The following is a 22,658-nucleotide window of genomic DNA, read 5'->3' on the forward strand; positions in this document are numbered from 1 at the left end:
CTCTCACAACCACCTCTTTCAAGGTATTTATTACGTCCTTGATCCAGTCAACTGCAAGACTAGATGTGGTGGGCCACATACTTTGAAGTACATTGTCCACTTCATGCCTCTCCAACTGAAATTTATTTATTTATAGTTATTATTATACTTATTATTAGTTATTTATTTATAACTAAGAACAATAACATTCTGAGTTACAACTAAGAATGATAACATCCTGAGAATGAACTGGTCCAGCTGTGGTGTCTAAGCTGTGACAATTTTATCTGGAAAATGCATTGAAAAGGAATCACAGCTGGCGTATATGTTTTCTGGTTCAACATCCTTCAGGACTTGAGATAAAAACCCCTTTACAACTCAGAAAAGCTCCATTGTTTAGATACAGTCATGGCAGAAAAGGGAACTCACTTCGCTGCCATCACTACCACAGAGTAGGCGTGATAATATACTCTTCCTGGTGTTTGTTTCTTGTTTTTCTCCCCTTGTGCTCTAACCATCTGTCCAACAGTTTCATAATCTCAAGCTCCTCAGTAAACCAAGGGGTATTCCAGACTCCATGGAAGGAGAGAGGGTGCTCAGACAATCACGTCCACAGCCTGGGTCATCTCTGCACGAGGGCACAACAGGAGTGCCAACCCTGGAAAATCCTTAGGAGACATTAGGAATTGCTCTCGATCCATTAGCCACCTGGGGCAGACCATCCTAATTATCTTCCTACCATTTTGGAGTTTCTGAGTGTCTGTGAGTCTAAATCTTACCAGATAATGGTCGCTCCATGACAAGTGCAGAGTGGAAAATTCCCCCATTACCGAACCATGTACCCTATCCCCAGAGAAAACCAAATAATGTATATGATCTGCTGTATGCATAGGTACTAGAATGTTCTGGGATAGTTCCCATAGCTGCTGCTGTTAGAGCTGTCTAACTACTGCTGAAGATGCTTGGTTCAAGACAATTCAAGCTAACTCCAGGCAATTTCAGAGTTATGTAGTAAGTCTTCAACTGGCACTGCAATCATCAGAGCAAGCTTTAAATAAAGTGGGGATCTGTTAGAAAGGGTAGTCGCTTCTCTAATGTTTGCATATGAGTTGGGATGGCATCCATATCCCAATATGTATCAAATGTAATATATTTTTGCTCTAAATTGTAAAGTTTGTATTCTTTACATTTTTGTGCACAGCACTGAGAGTGAATTCATTGATCTTGTTGTCTTTAATGCAAAGCGTTAAGTACACATCAACGTCACTGTTAAAAGCACTTTTTATATCTATATATCTAATAACCAAGTTGCCCCTTCTGTGCAGATATCTAAATCTGCACTTGGAGGGGCAGAGAGATTTTCCTGCACACTTGGAGCAGTCCCCAGGTGTGCAGAAAAATCTAAAAAGTTGAAAAAAATATACGAGGGATATTTAAATCCCCCCAAAAGTAAAAGTGTTCCCTGCGCATGCGCAGAGAATGCTCTGGCCATTGGGGGGGAGGCTCGGCAAGCCCAGCAGCTGGGAGCCACTTGGGCCTCGCTGCCGATGCCGGGGGGGAGCGGGAGAAGGCTCAGCGGGCCCGGTGGCTGGGAGCACTCAGGCCTTGCCACCAGTGCTGGAGGGGAGCGGGAGAAGGCTTGGCAGGCCTGCACAGCTTGCTGCCGGTGCAGGGGGGGGAGAATTGGCGGCCCGGCAGCTCGAAGTGCCTGGCGGGGAGTGGGAGAAGGCTTGGCAGGCCTGCGTGGCTCCCCACCAGTGCGGGGAGGAGAGAAGGATTGGCGGGCCCAGCGGCTGGGAGCCACGTGGGCCTCAATGCCGGTGCCGGGAGTTTGGGGGGAGAAGGATTGGTGGCACACTTGGAGCAGTCCCCAGGTGTGCCCCAAAATCTAAATAGTTGAAAAAAATATGCGGGGGCATTTAAATCCCCCCAAAAGTAAAAACAATCCTTCTGCGCATGCGCAGAGAATGCTCTGGCCATTGGGGGGGAGGCTCGGCAAGCCCAGCAGCTGGGAGCCACTTGGGCCTCGCTGCCGATGCCGGGGGGGAGCGGGAGAAGGCTCAGCGGGCCCGGTGGCTGGGAGCACTCAGGCCTTGCCACCAGTGCTGGAGGGGAGCGGGAGAAGGCTTGGCAGGCCTGCACAGCTTGCTGCCGGTGCAGGGGGGGGAGAATTGGCGGCCCGGCAGCTCGAAGTGCCTGGCGGGGAGTGGGAGAAGGCTTGGCAGGCCTGCGTGGCTCCCCACCAGTGCGGGGAGGAGAGAAGGATTGGCGGGCCCAGCGGCTGGGAGCCACGTGGGCCTCAATGCCGGTGCCGGGAGTTTGGGGGGAGAAGGATTGGTGGGCCCAGGCCTCGCCTTCAGTGCGGGGGGGGGAGAAGGCTCACTTGTGGCTGCTTCCTCTTCCTCCACGTGGGGCTCCTTCTCCCCCCCCCCGCGAGTATCACGGGTCCTCGCTTCTTGTTTACTGCTAATGTTTACCCTGTGATTGCACGATTACATGAAGGATTTTCCTGCGGATCTAACTATGTGCTAAAAATCCAATTTAAAACAATGTGATCTCTTGCAAGCACCACAGTCTTACATTCCAGTTCTTAGGGTTTGGTGTAACCCATTGCCATATATACAATACCACAACTCTTGGCATTATATGAAGGGTATCCCAGCTCAAAAGCAGCTCAGGAGCACCATTTAGAACTTTTTGTTTCAAAGCCACTTTTAATATGACAGCTGCAGACAGGAAGCTGCCAAGAAGTGTGTTGCAAGCACTCTGTGTAGTATGGAAATGTTGCATACATATGAGTGGGGCAACTATTTAAACTACTGTGCTGGTTGCATGGTATGCTGAAGTATGTGATTCTTGGTGGCCTCCTTCGAATCACCTTCATGTTTAAATTAGTCCTCACAGAATGGTACTTGTACACACTGCCAGAGCAGAAGTATATAGAAAATGGCAGTACCCCAAAGGTGCTATAAAAAACTCTTTAATAAGAACAATCCAGGTATCACCTTTCAAGTGCTTCATCAGGGAATTCTAAAAACTGTTGCTAAGAAGTATGCTTTCTTTCTCTCCTCCCCACTTAACTTGAATGTCTTACAGAAGGGATAGAACTGAGGGCGAATCAAGGCTGCACTTGCCTAAGGCTATAACAAGAGCTCTGGATTTCCCAGTGCATGGAGCAGAACCAGACGGATGCTGTGGTTTGACAGGATGAAGTCCTTACAGACAACATCAAAAATATGTCTTGTTCAGATTTCTGAATCTGAATTTTAAATCCAGTCTCCAGGCAAAAAGATGATGAGTCAGGCTCTTCTTTAGATCTGCCACTTCATTTACTTATGACAATTAAGAACCTGACTCTCTTTGTGTATGGAAGGTTTATGCACAAGTTTTAGTGCTCCAAGTTGCTTTCTAAATCTCTCAGTGTTAGATCAGTCAAGGCAGTGGTAAAAATTTGTGATCAGATACCTTGCATTTTACCAAAGTTAATATTATTTATTTAAAAGATATACATGCCCCCTCTCCAGAGATCTGCTTAAGGTGGCTCACAACTAAAACAAGGCAATAAAATCAGTCAAGGCATTAAAAACAAGCCAGGGCTTAAAAAGTGCACAAAACATTGAACAGTCTAAAACCATAGTCGTAAAACAGCCCTCAGCCTAGAAGTAGGAAACTGCTAAAAAGATGGAACCCATCAGTTCCATACAAACTGCCCCCAGCCCTAATTAGGATTGAAACTGTGTGAATGGGTTATATAATAAAAATGTATGACAACTGCACTCTTCCCAGCAGTGCATACTTTCCATCTTGTTTGGGGAGGGGGGAGTGAAATCAGCCATAGATCATGCTTTGTACTTTTTCTGTGGCAGCTCCATTTCTTGAAATGATTAGGATGAGGGTGAGTGACTTGTCCAAGGTCACCCAGAAACCTGATTCTCCCACATCCTAGTCTGACACTCCAACCACTGCACCACACCGGATCTCTGCTTTTTCTCCTTCTCTCTTCATGGTAAGCTGTCCCTGGGAAAAGTCAGGCCAGGTGCAAAAGCTGTCCAGTTGCAAGTCACTTGGGTGAGTTATGTGGAAGCCACTACTGACAGGTCCAGCCAAATTGTATATAAACTGTGTAGTGGCTGCCACTGGGCCCATATGTGTTATGTGGCATCATGTCTTCCAGTAGACATCACTGGACCCGAGTGATAGATTCAGGATACAGAAGTGTGCTTGCACACGAAAGCTTATACCTTGAATAAAATTTTGTGGGTCTTAAAGGAGCCACTGGACTCAAACTTGGACCTGGGTGAGTTGCACCAATTGCATGGTAGCAAGTCTCCCTGGTGAGTCATATGGTTGCTGCTGTTGCATAGTAGTGAGTCACCAGCTGGTCACCCCCGGATCAGGCCTAGAATGTATTTATATTTATTTATTTATTATATTTATACCCCGCCCATCCCGCGGGGTATCACAGTGTGGTATCTGATGGTTACAGCTGGGTCTGGCCTTGATAAGTCCTTCCTCCAGGGCAGGGGGGAAGGGAAAAAAGGTGGATTGAGAGAGCAAAACAGCTCTTTAAAGGGCCCTTCCAGAAACTAAGGCTTGAAGGCTGACAATATTGTTGTGGTTGCCTACAAACCCCCACAGTGGCCGCTGAGATCTCAGAGGGCTTCCATCAGAGGGGCTGCTTCTATTGTTGGGGGGGGGGAGTTAACACCACAATGTATTTTTTTAAAAATAAGATTTTTCTGCAAACCTGGTGCTTTTATCAGGTTTGCAGAAACATCTGGCTTGGTAAAATGTTGACCTGGTAAAATGCTCTGTCTGTTCTTCTCCCACCCCTGATTCCTACCTACACCAGCTGCTGCTGCTTCATATCCAGTTTCAGCTGGCATGCCTTTTACTGGAATAAACATTTTCTAGCATGGTTTTAAAAAAAAAAAACTATTTTCCAGTGAACATATGTAGACTGATATTGAACAGAGAAATGACCCTCCTTTACTGAATAAACACTCATGTACACCAAACATGCAGCTGCCCTCACACCACAGAATTTCATGAACATGTTTATTGTTATGAATCATTGGATTGAATCCCATGATCTGCAGACATAAGGAGGTGATGGTTACACATCTCCCCTGTGTTCTCCTCCCCAAACAGTACTTTCTGGTTCTGGAAAAGTTTATGTCCAAGGCTGCAGGACCTGCATGGCCTAATAGTCTCCTCCTGCAGCCTCCTGACCTGTGCTGTTATTCAACCACATGAGTCCTAAGATTCCAGGAATAAATTTACTTGTGGGTCAGAAAGGACTGCTGGGAGAAAGGCATGTGGGAAATATATGGAAATGTCAGCATCTGTCATTGATGGATTGCAGAATGCAATGCATTATATTTTTATGCAGGGCTTTTTGGGGGGGGAGGTGTCAAGGTTCTGAGCCTATACCATGTATTGCAAAGTTCTGCCCAGATACCCGAGCCAGAGTGGTAGTTCTAGAGCAGTTTGTTATTAGTTGTGCAGTTGGGATCTGTGGACATAGCCAGCAGAATGTCAATGAAAATGACATTTCTTTAGCAGTTTACTCCTGCTGCACTTTCATTTTGGAAGAACTTTGTGGGTATGGGACTATGAGTTTCTTTGTCCCTACTCCACATTCTTTATGTGCATGGGCAAAGGATGGTGCATGAAGAGTTACAACATGACATCCATTATCCACATGCTTACAAATCCTACAATAATGGCAAATATAATATTTGCTCCAGCCCTTCCTTGGCAGTTGAACAACTAACTCTTTGTCTGAGTACTGCATATTCATTCTAGGGCCTGTCATTCTTCCATTTTGTGTGCCTGAACTGAATTTGGAATATGTTTTGTGGAGTCTTGCTTCATTCTCTGCAGTGCACTACAAAAAGCTTTTCTTCAGAGAGAAGCTTCATAGTTCTCCTTTAAAAGTAAGAATTAAAGAACTAGACAGTTATACCATGCTTTTCTGTTGAAAGGCTCTTTTTGTAGCAGGAACTCCTTTGCATATTAGGTGAAACACCCCTAATGTAGCCAATCCTCCAAGAACTTGCAGAGCTCTTCTTACAGGGGGTATTGTAAGCTCTTGGAGGATTGGCTACATTAGGGGTGTGTCGCCTAATATGCAAAGGAGTTCCTGCTACAAAAAGAGCCCACCCCACAGGTTGATAGGGAGAGAAATCCAGGCCGTTATTAAGAACAGGGAGGAAAAACAGGGACCATAGATGTACTTGAAGAGAACATTCAGGTGTCTGAGAGTCGTAGAGTAGGAATAATGAGGTTATAAGCTGGGGAGGGGCTGTGCCTCAGTGGCAGAACATTTGCTGGGTATGCAGAATGTCCCCAGCACCTCCAGGTAACAGTTTTGGTAGTCAGTGATGTGAAAGACCTTGAGACCCTGGAGAGCTGCTTGCAGAAAGAGTGAACAATACTGAGTTTTTCCCTGAGTCAGCTCTGATCATGTTACTACTAAATGTTGCAAGGAATTCCTTTTGCTTACTTGAGGGAACTAAAATTTGCAAATGTACCAGGGCCTGATTTAGTTTGTAACCACAGCACAGGGGAGGAGGGGCTTCTGCCTTCCTGTGCCATTTTCCCAAACTGAAACAGCTGAGATTGAGGCATTATTTGCCCAGTTAGGGCTGTGTGTACAGTATTATGGAATACTGAATGTGTTTCAGCTAGATAGACCAAAGTCTGTGTTTGTGTGAAAATTCTGATGTCATTACATATAATTAAATGCACCTCCCCAGTTTTTTAACGTGTTATTCCCAATGCCCTGTAAAAGGTTACTTCCATGTTCATATCAATGTATCCCTGAATATGAGTTGCTGGCTATGGAGCACAAGAGGACATTGGACTAGGTGGGCATTTCATCTGACCTAGGAGGGCTCTTTTTCTGTACACACAGTAAGGAAAAAGAAGGAATGTTTAACACATAAGGCTGTAGTGCTTATTCATATATAAAAATCTTTTTGATAGGAAGTCTGATTACTGTAATTGAAAGACCTTAAAGTACATTTTCATTTTATGTTATGTTGTCTATATTGAGATCCTCTATAAGTAACTGTTTACTTAGAAAGCACTTTTATAATGCGCTATTATAAGGACTTGCAGGGGACACTTCATTTATTCCTGTATCTCATTCTGTACACTACATACTTTGCTCCTTATGGCAACCCCCATATCCTCTATCCTTTTCCTGATCCCTTCTGTCTTTTCCACTCTTTAACAGAGACCGATTTCCCACTAGCCGCTCCTCCGTGCTCACTTTTCCCATTGCCCCAATTGTACGTGTCAATTTCACACCAGGTGCTACGTGGCCGCATTTTACTCCGCAGCGTCGCCCGATTTCCCCCGCGTCTACTCAATCCTCAAAAAACAGGAGTGAGTAGACACGGGGGAAATCGGGCGAAGCTGCGGGGCAAAATGCGGCCATGCAGTACATGGTGTGAAATTGACACGTACGATCGGGGCAAAGGGAAGAGCGAGCGCGGAGCAGCAGCTTGTAGGAAATCGGTCAGAGTGTTCTTTGCTGCAGTTTGGTGTAATGGTCAGGAGCGTGGACTCTAATCTGGGAGAACCAGGTTTGATTCCCCACTCTTCCTCTACATGCAGCTGCTGGTGTGACCTTGGGTCAGTCACAAGTTCTCTCAGAGCTGTTCTCTCAAGAGCAGTCCTCGGCTCTCTCAGCCCCACCTGCCTCACAGGGTGTCTGTTGTGGGGAGGGGAAGGGAAAGGGATTGTAAACCGCTCTGAGACTCCTTCGGGTAGTGAAGAGCGGGGTATAAATCCAATCTCTTCTCTTTTTCTTCTTCTGCTCCAGTATTCACTTTTATTTATTATTCATTTACTTCATTAATATCCCACCTTTCTCCCCAATAGGGGACCCAAAGCAGCTTACATCATTCTCCTCCCCTCCATTTTGTCTTCACAGCAACCCCCTTGTGAAATAGGTTAGGCTGAGGAAGTGTGAGTGGCCCAAGGTCACCCAGCAAACGTCCATGGCAGAGTGGGGATTTCAGGATCCCTGATCCCAGTCTGTCATAGGGGGTGTGTGCATTCAGATATACCCAAGCTGAAATTATACCCAGAATTAACTGCTTCAGATCAGATCAGGAGCACCCAAAATAATCCCAAACACTCTCCAGATTACAGGAGTAATGAACATTTATCTCCTGGGATTTCAAGAGTGTTTGGGGGTGGTAGAGGAGTGAGGAGGGAAAGAGGGGAATCAGGGCCAGGAAACAGCTGTAAGTGTCTTTCTAACAGTTGTTATCTCTACCGACAGCCCTTTAAATTTTAACAGGGAAAGGACCAAACTGGCTCCAGGCTTTACCTTGCCAGCAATGTCTCCACTAAAGGCTTCTCCTTGCTACTAGCACTGGAGGTAGCAGAGCCCACCCCCTCAGCTGGAACACAGTGAATGCTGCTGGGATCTTGGGCTTCTGCAAAGCTTGGGTGTTGTGGTGGCCATTTCTTCCAGGCCATGGGGGCTTTTTGAATGTTTTTTTTAAAATTGGCAATTGAATAGGGTTATATTGATATATAGTGCTATATTGATATAATAGTATATCAATACATATGCCAAGCTCTCTGAATTCCTAGCTTTCATTTAAAGAAAAAAGTGTGTCTCTAGTTCCTTCCATTGCAGAGATATACCTTTTCCTTTATATCTCTCCAGAGGAAAAGACTAGAGATTTACTTTCTTTTTAAAAAAGGAAAGCTGAGAACCTGGCAATACTCTTATATATGGATATAACAGTATTCAATTGCCATTTTTTTAAAGGCTTCCATGGCGGGGGAGGAAATGTCCATTGCCATTGGGGATCACTAAACCAGATTCTGCTTGTACCAGTGGAAGGAGTATGAAAACTCAACTGTAAAAATAATCACTCAGGAAGAAAGGGGGAAGAAGAGGGATTGGAGGAAGTGAAAGAATCACCCTGAAACTACCTCAATGAGTTGGCTCCCCATAGAAACAATATACTTGCTAGGGGACATCAACTCACAGAGAATTTGGGTGTGATTCCTTCTCTTCCCCCTCTCTATACAAGTTATTTTTTAATTTTTGTTCCATTTGTCAAGACCAGTGTCAAATGGGATGGGTTATTCTGTGTCCACTGAGAAGAGTTAATACTCATGGAAGGACTATTCCTTTCTCTCTCGGTGGAGGAAGACAACCTGGAATGGGATGTTCAGAAGCCGTGCCCCACACCCTGGCTAAATGGAACACAAAACAGAACACACAAATAAGACCAAATACACCCTAGAAAACTTGCAGAATTACTTTAAATTTTGTTCGGGTTTTGCCAGATTTTCCTCAGACATGATTATAAACAAATTAATAGAAATAACTCTAATTATTAATAATAGGCAAAGCAGAAATGTTGCACTACTCCAAATAGAAATCAATTTATGGACGTTCAGTACTCTTGTCAGGGAGGGTTTTGATGTTAATATTCTATTCTCAAATATTTCCTTACAGCTTATCCATTTTCACTGGAGTGTACAAACTAGTGTATCAATGTTATTTTCTATAACGTTCTTTTCTATAGAAGAATCTACAGCCACCAACTGATCCAAATGATACATTTTTGTAAAACCCTGTCCCTTTTCTATTTTGTCACAGGAACGTCTTGACTCTTTAACTGAAGTGGATGATTCAGGACAGCTAACTATCAAATGTTCTCAGAATTACTTGTCACTGGATTGTGGAATCACTGCATTTGAGCTGTCTGATTACAGCCCTAGTGAGGAGTTGCTTGGTGCCCTTGGTGACATGACTTCCAGTCAGACTAAAGCAAAACCATTTGAATCCTGGAACTGTTGTGAAATGGAAGAAGACTTTCCAGAGCTGATCAGAAGTGTAGGATTACTGACGGTAGCAACAGACACAATTGCTTCCGAAGATAATAAAGGCATCAGTGCAACAGAAGTCCATTTGCCATTGTCGAAAGACCAGGAAGAGGAAGGCAAAGCATCATCCGCTGTATCCACTGACCTTTCACTCTCTCATATTTCAGGGAACTTGCCTCTTTGTAAAGCATCTTGCACTGAAGTTTCTAGCATATCAGCTGAAAGTGAGACAGTCTCTGACTTGGTCCAACAGGAATTGAGTCCAGTACCATCCAATGGTAAAAAAGCCAAGCAACATCCTCCCTGTGAAAACCCAACTCCAAAGAGATCAATAAGAGACTGCTTTGAATACAACGAGGATTCTCCCACCCAGCCCACTTTGCCCAAAAGAGGTTTGTTTCTAAAAGAAGACATATTTAAAACAGACATGGTTGTTAATGATATAAAAAACCAAATCTCTCTTATGTTTAAGACAGAAATAAGTAGGAGCACACCCTCATTGTTAGATCCACCAGACAGGTCCAAGCTCTGTCTGGCATTACAAACGGCATACACTAACTGTCCCTCTGCCATCAGTCAGTCCTGTGATTGTTTGCACAATATAGGTGATCAGAACCTTGAACGTGCAATAAAAAAACACCTCAAGGAAAGTTCGCTTGGTCTAGGTAAGCCTAGTCACTTCACTAGAAGGGAGAAACTGAGGTGCAAGAAAACACATGACATTCCTGAGGAGGTGGCATCATGCAAGATACCTGGAATTGTATCGAATGCAACATCGGCAAAGCAGGTAAAAAAAAGAACAGCTTCTTCTTTGCAAAATGGAATTCCTTTTGGTAGCGTACAGTCCATGGAAGGAACAGAAAGTGATTCAACTTCCACTTCTTCTGACCCTTGTAAACAGCAAGAACTGAATGGCCGGTACAGCAGTGACTGTTGTACTTCATCAGCTCACAGTCAAGTAGATGGGTCTTCAGCTGACTCAGAGTCGGTGGTGTCCTCATCCCCAGTTCTTCCAAGAAGTGAGGACAAAAAGGCTCACTTGTCTTCACCAAGTTCTGTTAATACTGGTAGTAAAGTTGTTGAGGCCTGGTATGGTTCCGATGAGTACTTAGCACTTCCATCACACCTCAAACAGACTGAAGTGCTTGCTCTGAAGTTAGAAAATTTGACAAAGCTACTTCCACAGAAACCTCAAGGAGAGACCATTCAAAACATTGATGACTGGGAACTCTCGGAAATGAACTCTGATTCTGAACTTTATCCCACATACCAAATTAAAAAGAAGCAAAAAAGATTAGGGAGAGTTTCACCAAGTTCTTCAAGTGACATTGTATCTTCAGTTGGTGACAGCATTGAATCTGGTCCTCTTAGTGACATACTTTCAGATGAAGAGCTTTGTACGTCCTCAACTAGCATTAAAAAGTACATAGAGGATAGGACACAAACACACTCAGCAACACAGCCTTCTGATAAGAATGAAGTATCAACCTCAGATAAATCAGCTTTAATTCAGCAGCTAATGCAAGATATACAACACCAGGATAATTATGAAATTATATGGGAAAAAATGGAGGTAAGGAAGAAATCAGTTTTTAAAAATAGTTTATCACTTATAAGAGCACAGGCTGGGGTTTTTTTTTTACACTGGAATATAGAACTGTCACAGTAAGCTGTTCGTAATTCATGCAAAATCAGAAACACTCTTTAATCATTTTAAAATCTGTTTAGTATGCTCAGAGTTTATTCACACAGAAATTTTAAAGAAGCCCTCCAACTCACAGTTTTCCGAAACGATCTACTGTTGCTTGGAATCGTGTGGTAGTGTTTCACTTTTCATGTTGATGGCTCCTCAAAATATGTCTTTGTCTGTGGCTACTGTGTCCTCCTATTTCTTCATTTTCATCCTCCCAGTTCTGTGCCCCAGATAGAGAAGAGGTGGTGAGAATGAATGGGAGAGAGGGTGAGATCAGGAATTCTGTTGGTTCCCTAGATCACTTCTTTTCAGTTTTGATGAGAATATAGGCTGGTGGAGAAATATGGCACCTGAAGACAATAACAGGCATTATTCATTTATTTATTTACTTAATGTATACCCTGCCTTTCTCCTCTATTGTGATTCAAAGGGTCTCACATCATTCTCCTCTCCTCTATTTTATAATTACAACAATCTTCTGAGGCAGGTTGGGTTGGGAGTGTGTGACTGGATGTCATACCACAAAGGGTCCCTGAGTGGAGTGTGAATTGGGGGAACAGCCCCAAGAGAGGCTGCACACAGGAGGGAAAGAAAAGACTGGTCACTGAGGGCACCTAAAAAACAGGTGGAGCAATAACTGCCAGGATTAGCCTCCAAAGGCACAAAGACTGTCTAGGGAGTAGAGACCAACTTGGATTGCCAACCTCCAGGTGGCACCTGGGGATTTCCCACTTATTATACCTTATCTCCAGACTATCAAGATCAGTTCCCCTGGGGAAAATGGCTGCTTTGGAGGGTAGACACTATGGCAATATACCCTGCAGAGGTCCCTCCCCACCTCAAATCCTGCCCACTCCCGGCTCCACCCCCCCCCCAAAGGCCGCCTGAGTAGTAAAAATTCCTCAGGTGTAGGCCAAGAGAGCTGGGAGTGGGTGTGGTGGGAGAAAAGAGAATAAAAGGCGTGAGCAGGAAGAGTGGGGGGGGGGTGCAGAGAGCTGGCTGCAAAGCACAGGAGGACAGCTGGAAAAGTCTGGAAGGTCAGAAGAATAGCAAGCTATTCTCTGGAGGCCTGGTCACCTGAAAGCCTAACCCTGTGGTGAGGGTGCAGGGGCTAGAGACAGGAACTCAGGCCTGGCAGTACGAGCAGAGGCTTAATGTAGACAAGTGGAGAAGATAAGAAAATAGGCAGATCTCCAGGCTGTAATCAGGTACTTGAACCTGGGACTCTGTTATTTGGGGAAACAACAATAAACACAACCTAGCCTTTCCCCCCGGTGTCAACCTGTTATTGGGGAGTGTGGAGAGTGATGGTCACTAAGCAAGCTTCCATGGCAGAGTGGGGATCTGATGAACCTGGGTCTCCCAGATCTTAGCCCGACCACTACATCACACTGGCTGTCAGGTATTTTTCCTTATTCATCAGAGTGTTTCATGATCAGTGCAGAACATGAAGGGACCATGTCTCAGTGAGTGCTAAGGCTGTCTGTCAGTGGTAGCGCATCTGCTTTGTATGTAGAAGGGCCCAGGTTAAATCCTCAGCAGTTGCAGTTAAAAGTGATCTGAGATCTGAGAGAGCCACTGCCAGTCACAGTAGCCATTACTATCTTGATAGGCCAGTGTTCTCAGTCAGTATAAGACAGCTTCATATAAGTTCACGTGTAATGTGAAAGTTAACGTGTATTTCATCATGTGTTATCAGATAGTTTAGTGGGGCCCTAGGTACAAGTCCAGAATCACTGCCTCCTGACCGGCCATCAGCTGCACTGCCAAGCAAGGGGGTAGTCCTCACCCTATGCAAGTTGGCAAGAGCTGCCATTGAAAGCTGGCTGGCCAGGCCCTGGCACAGGTGCCCACTTCCATGAGCCAGCTACCTGATCCCCATGGGGGGCAAACGCAAGCAGCAGTGGAAGCAGGAAACTGCTATTGTTCTCCTCCCTCCATGGGGTAGGGTAGGGGTGGAGCACTTCACATTTGCCCCCTCAGAGTGGGGCCTGTGGTTCTACCTCATACTGAATGAGCCTCTGAAGTAACCCAGATCCCCTGCATAGGTATAGCCATAACCCAGTTTTATGGCAAGTTTAGTTTTTCCCCCATTTGCATTGTGATGATTAAAGCCTCCTATAGAATCAGGCTGTTAGATTAGGACAGTATTGTGGGGAAATACCTTTTATATTTTGTCAAATAATTGTTAATGGAATTAAATTATACTTTTAATACAATTAAATGTATACAGGCCCCAGTCACACGGGCCGGAAAACGCGGGGGGAGGAGCGTGGCTGTTTGCCCCTGAGCAAAATAACGCGTGGCTGCCCGATCACACGTCCCATCGAGGTCCCGTGGTTAGGGCATGAGGTGCCGATCACACGGCTATCCTGCAGCGCAGCAAAGAAGCGGCGCGCCACAATCACACCAGCAATTGCTAGGCGCCGCTTCCGCGGTAAACAGGAATTTTTTTCTCACCAAAAGGTGAGCATGCGCATGATCGTTTGCGACGGGACTAGGATGGGACGCGATCAGATGCTCGCCCTTGCCCCGCGTTTTCTGGAAACTAGTACATCCTGTTAGCCGAACTGCTTTATCTACAGCAGTTGGCAAATTTTAATCTGGGTCCTTGCCTGTGTCTACCAAGGTCCAGTCCACCCCAAGGGTTTGCCAGTAAAAGGAGTTGAAGCTGTTGTTACTAAGATAACTGTCTTTTACTTATGAAAATATAAATCACATACAAACAATACTGAAGCTCACACACATTCAATCAAGTTCCTTAGAGATACAGAGATACACAGAATCACTTTTGCATTAGCAGGTGGGGTGATAGAGAGCAATACTTATCTGTCCTGCAGCTTCTTAGTTCCAATGAAGAATGGATGGGAAGAAAAGAATTCTAGGGGAATTTAACACACAGCTAGAACCAGCCAGCTTATGTGGGTCTCTTAACTGCAGATTAAGAGATCAAATGGATTCAAGGGGTTGGGATAGAAAGCTGGACAAAAGAGGAGTTACAGCAGACGGGGGGGGGGGGGGCGGCTCGCAAGGGCTGGGCCTTGAAACTAATCTCATTGGCTGCGTGCAGTGAGGGGTGGCAACCTAAAGGGTTGGGCCAATATTGTAACTCTAGATCTAACTCAAGGGATGACATCTGGGCAAGTGTGAAAGCTTGGCGTATATATACACACACCCAACATATTGGCACTTTCCGGCTCTCCCATTGACTGTGCTGTGCGCTCCATCAGCCATTGGCCCATCAACCACCACTCAAGAGTACTCGCATGTCATTGGCTGGGTGCTAGGTCTGCTCCTCTCCCCTGTCCACTGCCATTCGCTGTCTGAATAAACTGCCAAAACTGTTCTGCAGCTCACTTTCCCCTCAGTGGCTGTTGCTAGGCAACCAAGTTTGTTTCTGTCAGTAAAAAGGAAAAGGCAGGAGGCTCTTTTCAAGTGGGAAACTCATCGGAGCCAGTCCTGACTAAGGTTGCCAGGTTCAGGTTGGGAAATTCCTGGAGATTTTTGATGTAGTCTATGGAAGCCAGAGTTTGGGGAGGGGAGAGACCTCAGCTGAATAGAATGCCATAGAGCCCACCTTCCAAAGCAGCTCTTTTTTCCAGGGGGAGAGAGAGATCTGTTTTCTGGAATTCAGTTGTGATACCACGCAATACCACAGCCAGTGTGGCGTAGCAGTTAGCACTTCAGAGCAGGGTCTGCCAAACCCAGGTTCTTGCTGTGGAAGCTGAGTGGGTGATTTCATACCAGTCACAGACTTTCAGCCTAACCTACCTCACAAGGTTCTTGTGCGGATCAAAAGGGGGAGAGAAGAATGATGTAAGCTACTTTGGTCCCCATCATGGAGAAAGAATGTACTTTTCCTCCTGGAAACCATTGTTGCCAATCTCCAGGTGAGGGCTGAGGATCACTCAGAATTACAACTGTTCTCCAGATGGCAAAGATCAGTTCCCCCAGAGAAAATGGTGGACTCTGTCTCATACCCTGCTGAGGTAGCCCCCCTATGACAGCCAGTGTGACGTAGCAGTTAGCACTTCAGAGCAGGGTCTGCCAGACCCAGGTTCCTGCTGTGGAAGTTGAGTGGGTGATTTCAGACCAGTCACAGACTTTCAGCCTAACCTACCTCACAGGGTTGTTGTGCAGATCAAAAGGGTGAGAGGAGAATGATGTAAGCTGTTTTGGTCCCCACTGTGGAGAAAGACTACATTTCCTAGGTAGAGGCTGCAGGTGAGGGGGGAGGAGATGGAAACCTGAAGTCACAGGGGCAGATACGGTATGTTGATGGTTGGCTGGAAAGGAAATAGGGTTGCCAACTCCAGGTTGGGGAAATCCTGGAGATCTGAGGGGTGGAGCCTGGAGAGGGTGGGGTTTGAAGAGGGGTGGGACCTCAGACAGGCACAATGCCATAGACTCCACCCTCCAAACCAGCCATTTCCTCCTGTGGAATCATTGTTGCCAATCTCCAGGTGAGGGCTGGAGATGACTCAGAATTACAACTGCTCTTCAGATGACAGAGATCAGTTCCCCTGGAGAAAATATTGGACTCTGTGTCATTATACCCTGCTGAGGTCACCACAGCAAATTGATGCTGAGTGCCCAAGGCCAGGGCACCCGCCCAGAGCCTCTTTCTAGAGCTTGTTGTATTTATTTCCACAACAGGCCTTATTCCTAGTTTATTTCTATTTTAAATTTCTGGATTGCCCAGTCCCCAATTACAGGGCTCTGGGCATAAATTGTAAATAGTAAAGCAACAGGTTAAAAACATCATCATAACATTCTCAAAAACAAAATTAAGATCTTAAAATCATCAGTCAGTCAATCCCAATTTAGTAGTCTCCAGATGGTGTCCATATGCTGGCAGTTGTTTTTTGTCATTCCATGATTTTTAGTATATCATAGTTAACTTCTCAACAATTTTAAGTTCATCTCACATTTCTACAAAATCTAAACTTTACAATAGTTGCATTCTAGACAAAGTCATGAACTGAGTCTTTTTGTTGACTCAGGGTTGCTGTATCTTTGTTGACCATGTAGAAGAAGGTCAATATATTCAGCAGTTATCCAGAAGCAAATGCCCATCTGTGTATCCAGTTAAAAAAACCCCAAAACAAACAAAACCCGGGCTTGGTTCTCTTTTGCATGTGCTGCCTCATGCAACGCTGCTCTTAGATGTGGCAACTGAGCACCCTCTTGGGGCCTAGAGTTGCTAGTGCAGCTTTTTCAGAGATGCATTCCGTGTCTAAAAGTCAGCTGAAGTAAAGTGTGGCATCAAGTCACAACTGATTTATGGCGACTGCAGTCAGCTAGAAGTGCATAAATGGCTCAGTTAGTCACTTATATTACTTTAGTGAAAGATATTGGCTCAATAGAGGTTTATTTCAACACCAGTAGATATACATTTATGAAAATCTGAAATAATGTAATACCCCCATTACAGTAAGCAAACATAGGCATAATGGCATATTATATTTGACAATAAAAATAACCTCAGGAAATCGAATTGGGCTTCAGCAACAATTTAACCTTTATTTTTAATTTTCAGCCATATTGCATTTGTTTTAACAACCCATATGACTGCCTAATTTTCTGTCTTTTGGATTGGAGCTAAGGTTGCTATCTCCAGCTAGGGTAATTCCCAGAGATTTGGGTATGGTTGAATTCGGGGAGTGGAGTGAGCTCAGCAGTGATGTGATGCTATAGAGTCTGCCCTTTGAACGTGGCATTTTCTCCAGGGACACAGACCTCTGTAGTCCAGAGATCTGGGAATTATGGGGAAACACCAGGAGCCACCTGAAGAATGGCAACCCGAGGACATCTCCTGGGATATTAAGCACTCCACTGTTCTTGTTTCCTGCATCACACTGCCATTCCTTTTCCTTTGAGCCCTACTCTTTCTTTCTGAGCACAGATCCAGCTCTTAACTTCGTACTTGACTTTGGACATATTATATGATGTTGGGCACCTGACTCTTTTGGAATAAGCCGAGTTTAGCTAGGAATTACATCTTAGGTCCCGGTTGTACAGAAGCCCCTTTCTCTTGATTTTTCTGTTACAGAGAAACTTGGGAAATAGTGCTTAGATGTCCAAAAGTCTGTTCCAAGCCAGTGGTTCTCAACTTCTGAGTGCCAAGATGCACACTTGAAAGTAGAGCCATGGTTTAGGAAACTTACTTTCCAGTTTTGGCATGAAAGAAGGATTTGGGGAGGATCTTTGCGGCAACAGCTGCTTTTTCATTAATGTTATTTTAAACTCACTTTGAATTAACTTTGTATATCTCCAGTGACATTATGTAGCCAAACCTGATAATGTGATGCTTGAGGGAAGCATGCCAGATCCTTTCTCCCTAACTGTGAAGGAACATCCCTGTTGTTTAGTCATGGACTGTGGCAGCCCCAAGGAGGGTTCCTTTCCCAGTCCTTGTAATTCACCTTAGCTCTGAGATACCAGTCTAAGGAACATCTCCTAGGGCATGGAATTAATGCCTCAGAGTGGTCGGTGAACATATTGCTTTTATCTTTACTACTTACCATCACTTATAATTTACCTTGAAAAACATGGTGTTCATACCTCTGCTGGCCCTTACTCATCAGACTCTTCAAATTACCTAATGACAGCTCTCAAGGACTACTTTTTTCATCCTCATCCACACTGAGGGGCCACTGGAGCCCCCTCCCCTTTAGACCACAGAAATGAATGGGAGTTCATTCTCTCTCTCTTGCATACACCTTTATTGGCATTATAATCTTTTGTTACTTGACTGAACATGCAGGCTATAAATATTGTAATTACATGCGGGGGCAAGTCAGAAATAGGGCACAGTTGGGAAATGGAGAGCAAGCCCTTCCTGGAAATGGAACAAAGTAGTGGAGACGGCGGTGGCAATGCAGCTCCTGGTGTTCTTGGAGGATGCTAATATCCTGGATCCTTTCCAGTCTGGTTTTTGTCCTGCCCATGGAACAGAGATGGTGTTGGTTGCATTGTTAGATGATCTCTAGAGATATCTGGATCGAGGCAGATCGATGCTGCTGATCCTCCTCTATCTGTCAACAGCGTTCGATACTGTCAACCACAAGTTGTTGGCCCACTGCCTCACTGATCTGGGGATATGGGGACTAGCCTTACAGTGGCTGGCCTCCTTTCTCCAAGGTCAGGGACAGAGGGTGGTGCTGGGAGGAAGCTGTCTTGGCAACACCCACTTGAATGTGGGGTGCCACAGAGCGTGATTCTCTCCCCAGTGCTATTTAATGTCTGCGCCCCCTTGCCCAGATTATTCAAAGATATGAGCTGGGCTGTCACCAGTACGCTGATGACAACCGGCTCTGTCTGCTAATGGACAGCCACCTGGACTCTGCCCCTGTACATCTGGACAAGGCATTACAGGCTGTGGCTGGTTGGTTACAACAGAGCAGATTGAAGTTGAATCCATTGAAGACGGAGGTCCTGCACCTGGGCCATGGGAGGCCGAGTTTGCACATCGGGCTCCCAGCCTTTGGCGGGGCCCAGTTGGTGCCAGCACTGAAGGTGAAGAGCCTGGGAGTGTTCCTGGATGCCTCATTGTCTATGGAGGCCCAGGTCACTGCCACAGCAAGATCAGCCTTTTTCCATCTGAGATGGGTCAGACGGCCCCATATCTCACCCCTCATGACCTGGCTGCAACGATCCATGCAGTGGTCACTTCCAGGCTAGATTATTGTAATTCTCTCTACGTAGGGCTGCCCTTGACTCTGCTCCAGAAATGGCAGCTGGTGCAGAACACAGCGACACGGGTACTGATGTGCTGCCTGTGCGGGCACATATCTGCCTGGTGCTGCGCTGACACCTCAGGCACTGGTCGGAGGAAAATGGAAGCGAGACATGAATGTGCATTGACTCTGTGCTGGCATACCCATATCACTTCTGGTAAAAACAGGAAGTGGCATGGGGATTCTCTAGCATGTTGCAAAAACGTACGGTTTAGAGTTTTTGCTAAATGCTAGTGCATCCCACGTGTCACTTCCAGTTTACACTGAAAGTGATGTCAGTGCGCCAGTACAATGCCAGTGCGCCAGGCCCTGCCCCCCAATTCGTTCTGAGGGGCTGGCACTGCAGACCGACAAACCTACTTGTCACTCAAGGCCAAGGGCTGCACGCTGTGAACCAAGGGCTGAAAGCCATTTGACTCACACCCAAATGCTCCAGTCTTTGGCTGTGCCCAGGCTTTAAGAACCTGCAGCAGGATCAGCCTAGATCTCATGCAGCTGGAGGCATGTTCCCATAATTCCCCTCTCTTGTTGATGAGCTGAAATAATTTTATTTTAATTTCATTTTGACTGTGTTCAGTCATATTGTCATTATTTTTCATTTGTATTCTGATTGCAAATGCTAATGTGTAGGATAGGGCCAGCCCAGTTTTCAAAAGACTCCTGCAAATAATTATTGCCTTCAGGTATTTTTCAATATTTCACAAAGGCTATAAATAATAATCAGAGGGATATTAATAGCTTGTGGTTCATTAGGTATTCAAGCTTATCCTGGCAGTTCTTTTAGTTGTCACAGAACATTGTCCAGCACTAGTCAAACGTAAGGATGTGCAAGACCAGTGAATAATATCTGCGATCTGGGCCTGACTTACAGGAAAGTGCTACATAAAGCTTATTCTGCTGCTGCACGTTACTATTATTGTTAGCCAGTTGATTGGAAGCAAATACAGTTATTCAAAAGTGTTAGTTGAGATTCCTTTGAAAAAACAGTAAAACCACATTTTGTTTTGGGCTAGCATACATGTACTCCCTGGTGGTGTTATTGTAGTGACTTCCACAGCCCTCCTTCTACTGCACTAGAACTTTAAACTCTGGTAACCATGTGATTCCAGTATTTCTGTCTCGAAGATTTTGTAGAGGAGTGCCAAGTGTCCTGTCAAGTCTCAGGCTGGTGAGAAAGCTCTGCATATAAGAAGTTACTCAGTACCAGCACTAGGTATTATAGGAAGATGGGGTTGGATCAGAAAATCAGCATGAAAAAGCGCTCAAGAAATAACTAATTAATCATGTATGCCATCCTTGTTAGCTACCACAAATATGAGCAGCACAATTGTCTGATAGCTCACTAAAGTCCTCTTCAGATGACATATGTGGAGTAAACAGAATACCCACTAGACTGATGCTGGTTAGAATTTTATGACGTTAGAAGGAAGACTGAGAGAAGACTGTATTGAATGCCTTTTGCTGAAATAGCTTCCAGTAAGACTAGCCATACTATGGTTAAGCCTCCAGGTGGTGCTATTTACTTAGACAATGAGATTTAGGAACTGGTCAATGTTATCCGTCCTCTGATAGTAATTTTCTGTGTCAGGCTTTTAGTATTCTAAATAATTTTCAATTTTGACAGTTGTTTTCATTTGAACAGTCTCTATAAAATTTTATAGACATCTTCTGAAAAATAGTGGGATTATAGTGATTCGTGCCTTCTACTAGCAAAGGGGCTTTTTCTGTGACATAAATAGCCACTGTAATATTTCCCAGTACTTATATGTCATTTTCTAGCTTTTATTTTATACTATACTGTTCTTTACCAGAGAAACACATACTTGTCTTAGTGACATTGCAGTCTTCACTGACATTGTGGAGGGTACATTTATATTCTTCTAATGAACAGTTCTAGTTTATCATAGGTTTGTATTATATTAGTGATATGTATGGTTGCTTATGTACATGTATCAAAGTTGCAATTTCAATATTCCCTACTGCTGTAGTTTGCATGATGTAGCTTTGCAGCTTTTAGTGAAGTGAGGAAAGCATAAAATATAGAATGCTGATTTTATGAAGCTTTTAAATAGGAGAATTGATATTTGCTGTAATCCTAAGAATACTTTGCTAGGGGTAAACCTGAAATGAATAAAATGGGACTTTCTTCTCAGTATACCTGTTTAGGATTATTCTGATAATATGCTAATTTGTAAGTTGATTGTAGTTCCAAATTATCTGGGGGGGGGGGTTCCCTTCAATGGTATGTTTTCACGTACAAGATATTTTAATAAACTCATGTTATGAGGTGCATTTCACATTGCATGCAGCTCAGTATCCCTTCCCTGATCCGTTAGAGGTATATGTGTGCATATTCAAATCATGTGCACAGTTGAATGGTGCATCACTGCAGTCAGTCCGATATCTAGGACTATGAGTCACACTGATCAGCTGTTCAGAAGTAGAGAAAGTGGCTGCATTCAGTTCTCCTCACCCTTACGCCCCTCCACCTATCAGACAGCTAATGGTGATGGTTGCAGTGATTTTACAGGGCTCTTCTTGAGCAGCCCGGGCTACTGTGCATGCACATCATTGGACTAGGGCACTGTCTCGGATCTTGTTCAAAATAGCATCTCTCCGGAATTTAATTTAATTTTAATTATTTTTCTCTCTCAGGGGTTATTGTTTTTTTTAATCTTCCTTCCTGCCCCCCTTGCAAGCCCATCAGTTTCTGTCTTTCCTCCCCAGTGACTTTTGATGTTTTAAAATTGACTGGATCCAAGCGTGAGTGAGGCATTCCTCTCTTCCCTCTGCCAAATCCTTTGCCACCTGAGAGGGATGCTTCAGGAGTATCCCAAAATCTGATCCCCCCATTTCCCATGCAGGACACATATGGCAGCACAAATCAGAGGTTGCATGTGACAGTACAGAACTGGTTACAGGATCTGGGAATTTTGCCTCGCACAGCATTCTTTGTATATGAGGGATTCAATCCAGGCCTTACATGCAAGCCTGTTTCAAGTTGCAGGACTGAGGTGGTTTAACATGACTTACAAAAACTATTTTATAGTCTTGCTCCATTTATGATGTCTGATAGGTATAACTTTTTTATTAATATATGCATTCTATAACCAGAAAAATAAAATGTTCAGTACAGCCATAGCAGATACCACCTCCACTATTTCAACTTAGTTCTTATTCAGGAATAGTTACCCTGAGATGTGTAAACTTTAGCCATACCATGAAAAATCTTGACTATGGATTTAGAAATTATGAGAATCAAAAGACATCATTATTTTGTTCTTTCTATTTCCCCCATCATTAGTTTGTTCTTTCTATTTCCCCCATCATTCATTTTTATTTTTTCTTGTAAGAATATGAACGTGCAAACTTCATCTCTT

At 44.5% G+C, this 22,658-nt stretch overlaps 1 protein-coding gene across 2 annotated transcripts in view; it reads left to right on the top strand.

Annotated features, from left to right (window-relative positions):
• The window catches only part of AKAP6 (A-kinase anchoring protein 6), a 325,414-nt gene that overhangs the window by 67,600 nt on the left and 235,156 nt on the right, over positions 1–22,658 (top strand). For both annotated transcript variants that reach the window (XM_015415204.1, XM_015415203.1), the window contains one exon: positions 9,620–11,419. In XM_015415204.1, coding sequence (XP_015270690.1) covers positions 9,620–11,419 — 1,800 coding nt within the window. The remainder of the gene's footprint in view (positions 1–9,619; positions 11,420–22,658) is intronic.

The sequence above is a fragment of the Gekko japonicus genome, unplaced genomic scaffold, assembly GCF_001447785.1.
Source record: "Gekko japonicus isolate JY-2015 unplaced genomic scaffold, Gekko_japonicus_V1.1 scaffold83, whole genome shotgun sequence".
In the NCBI taxonomy this organism is placed as follows: domain Eukaryota; kingdom Metazoa; phylum Chordata; class Lepidosauria; order Squamata; family Gekkonidae; genus Gekko; species Gekko japonicus.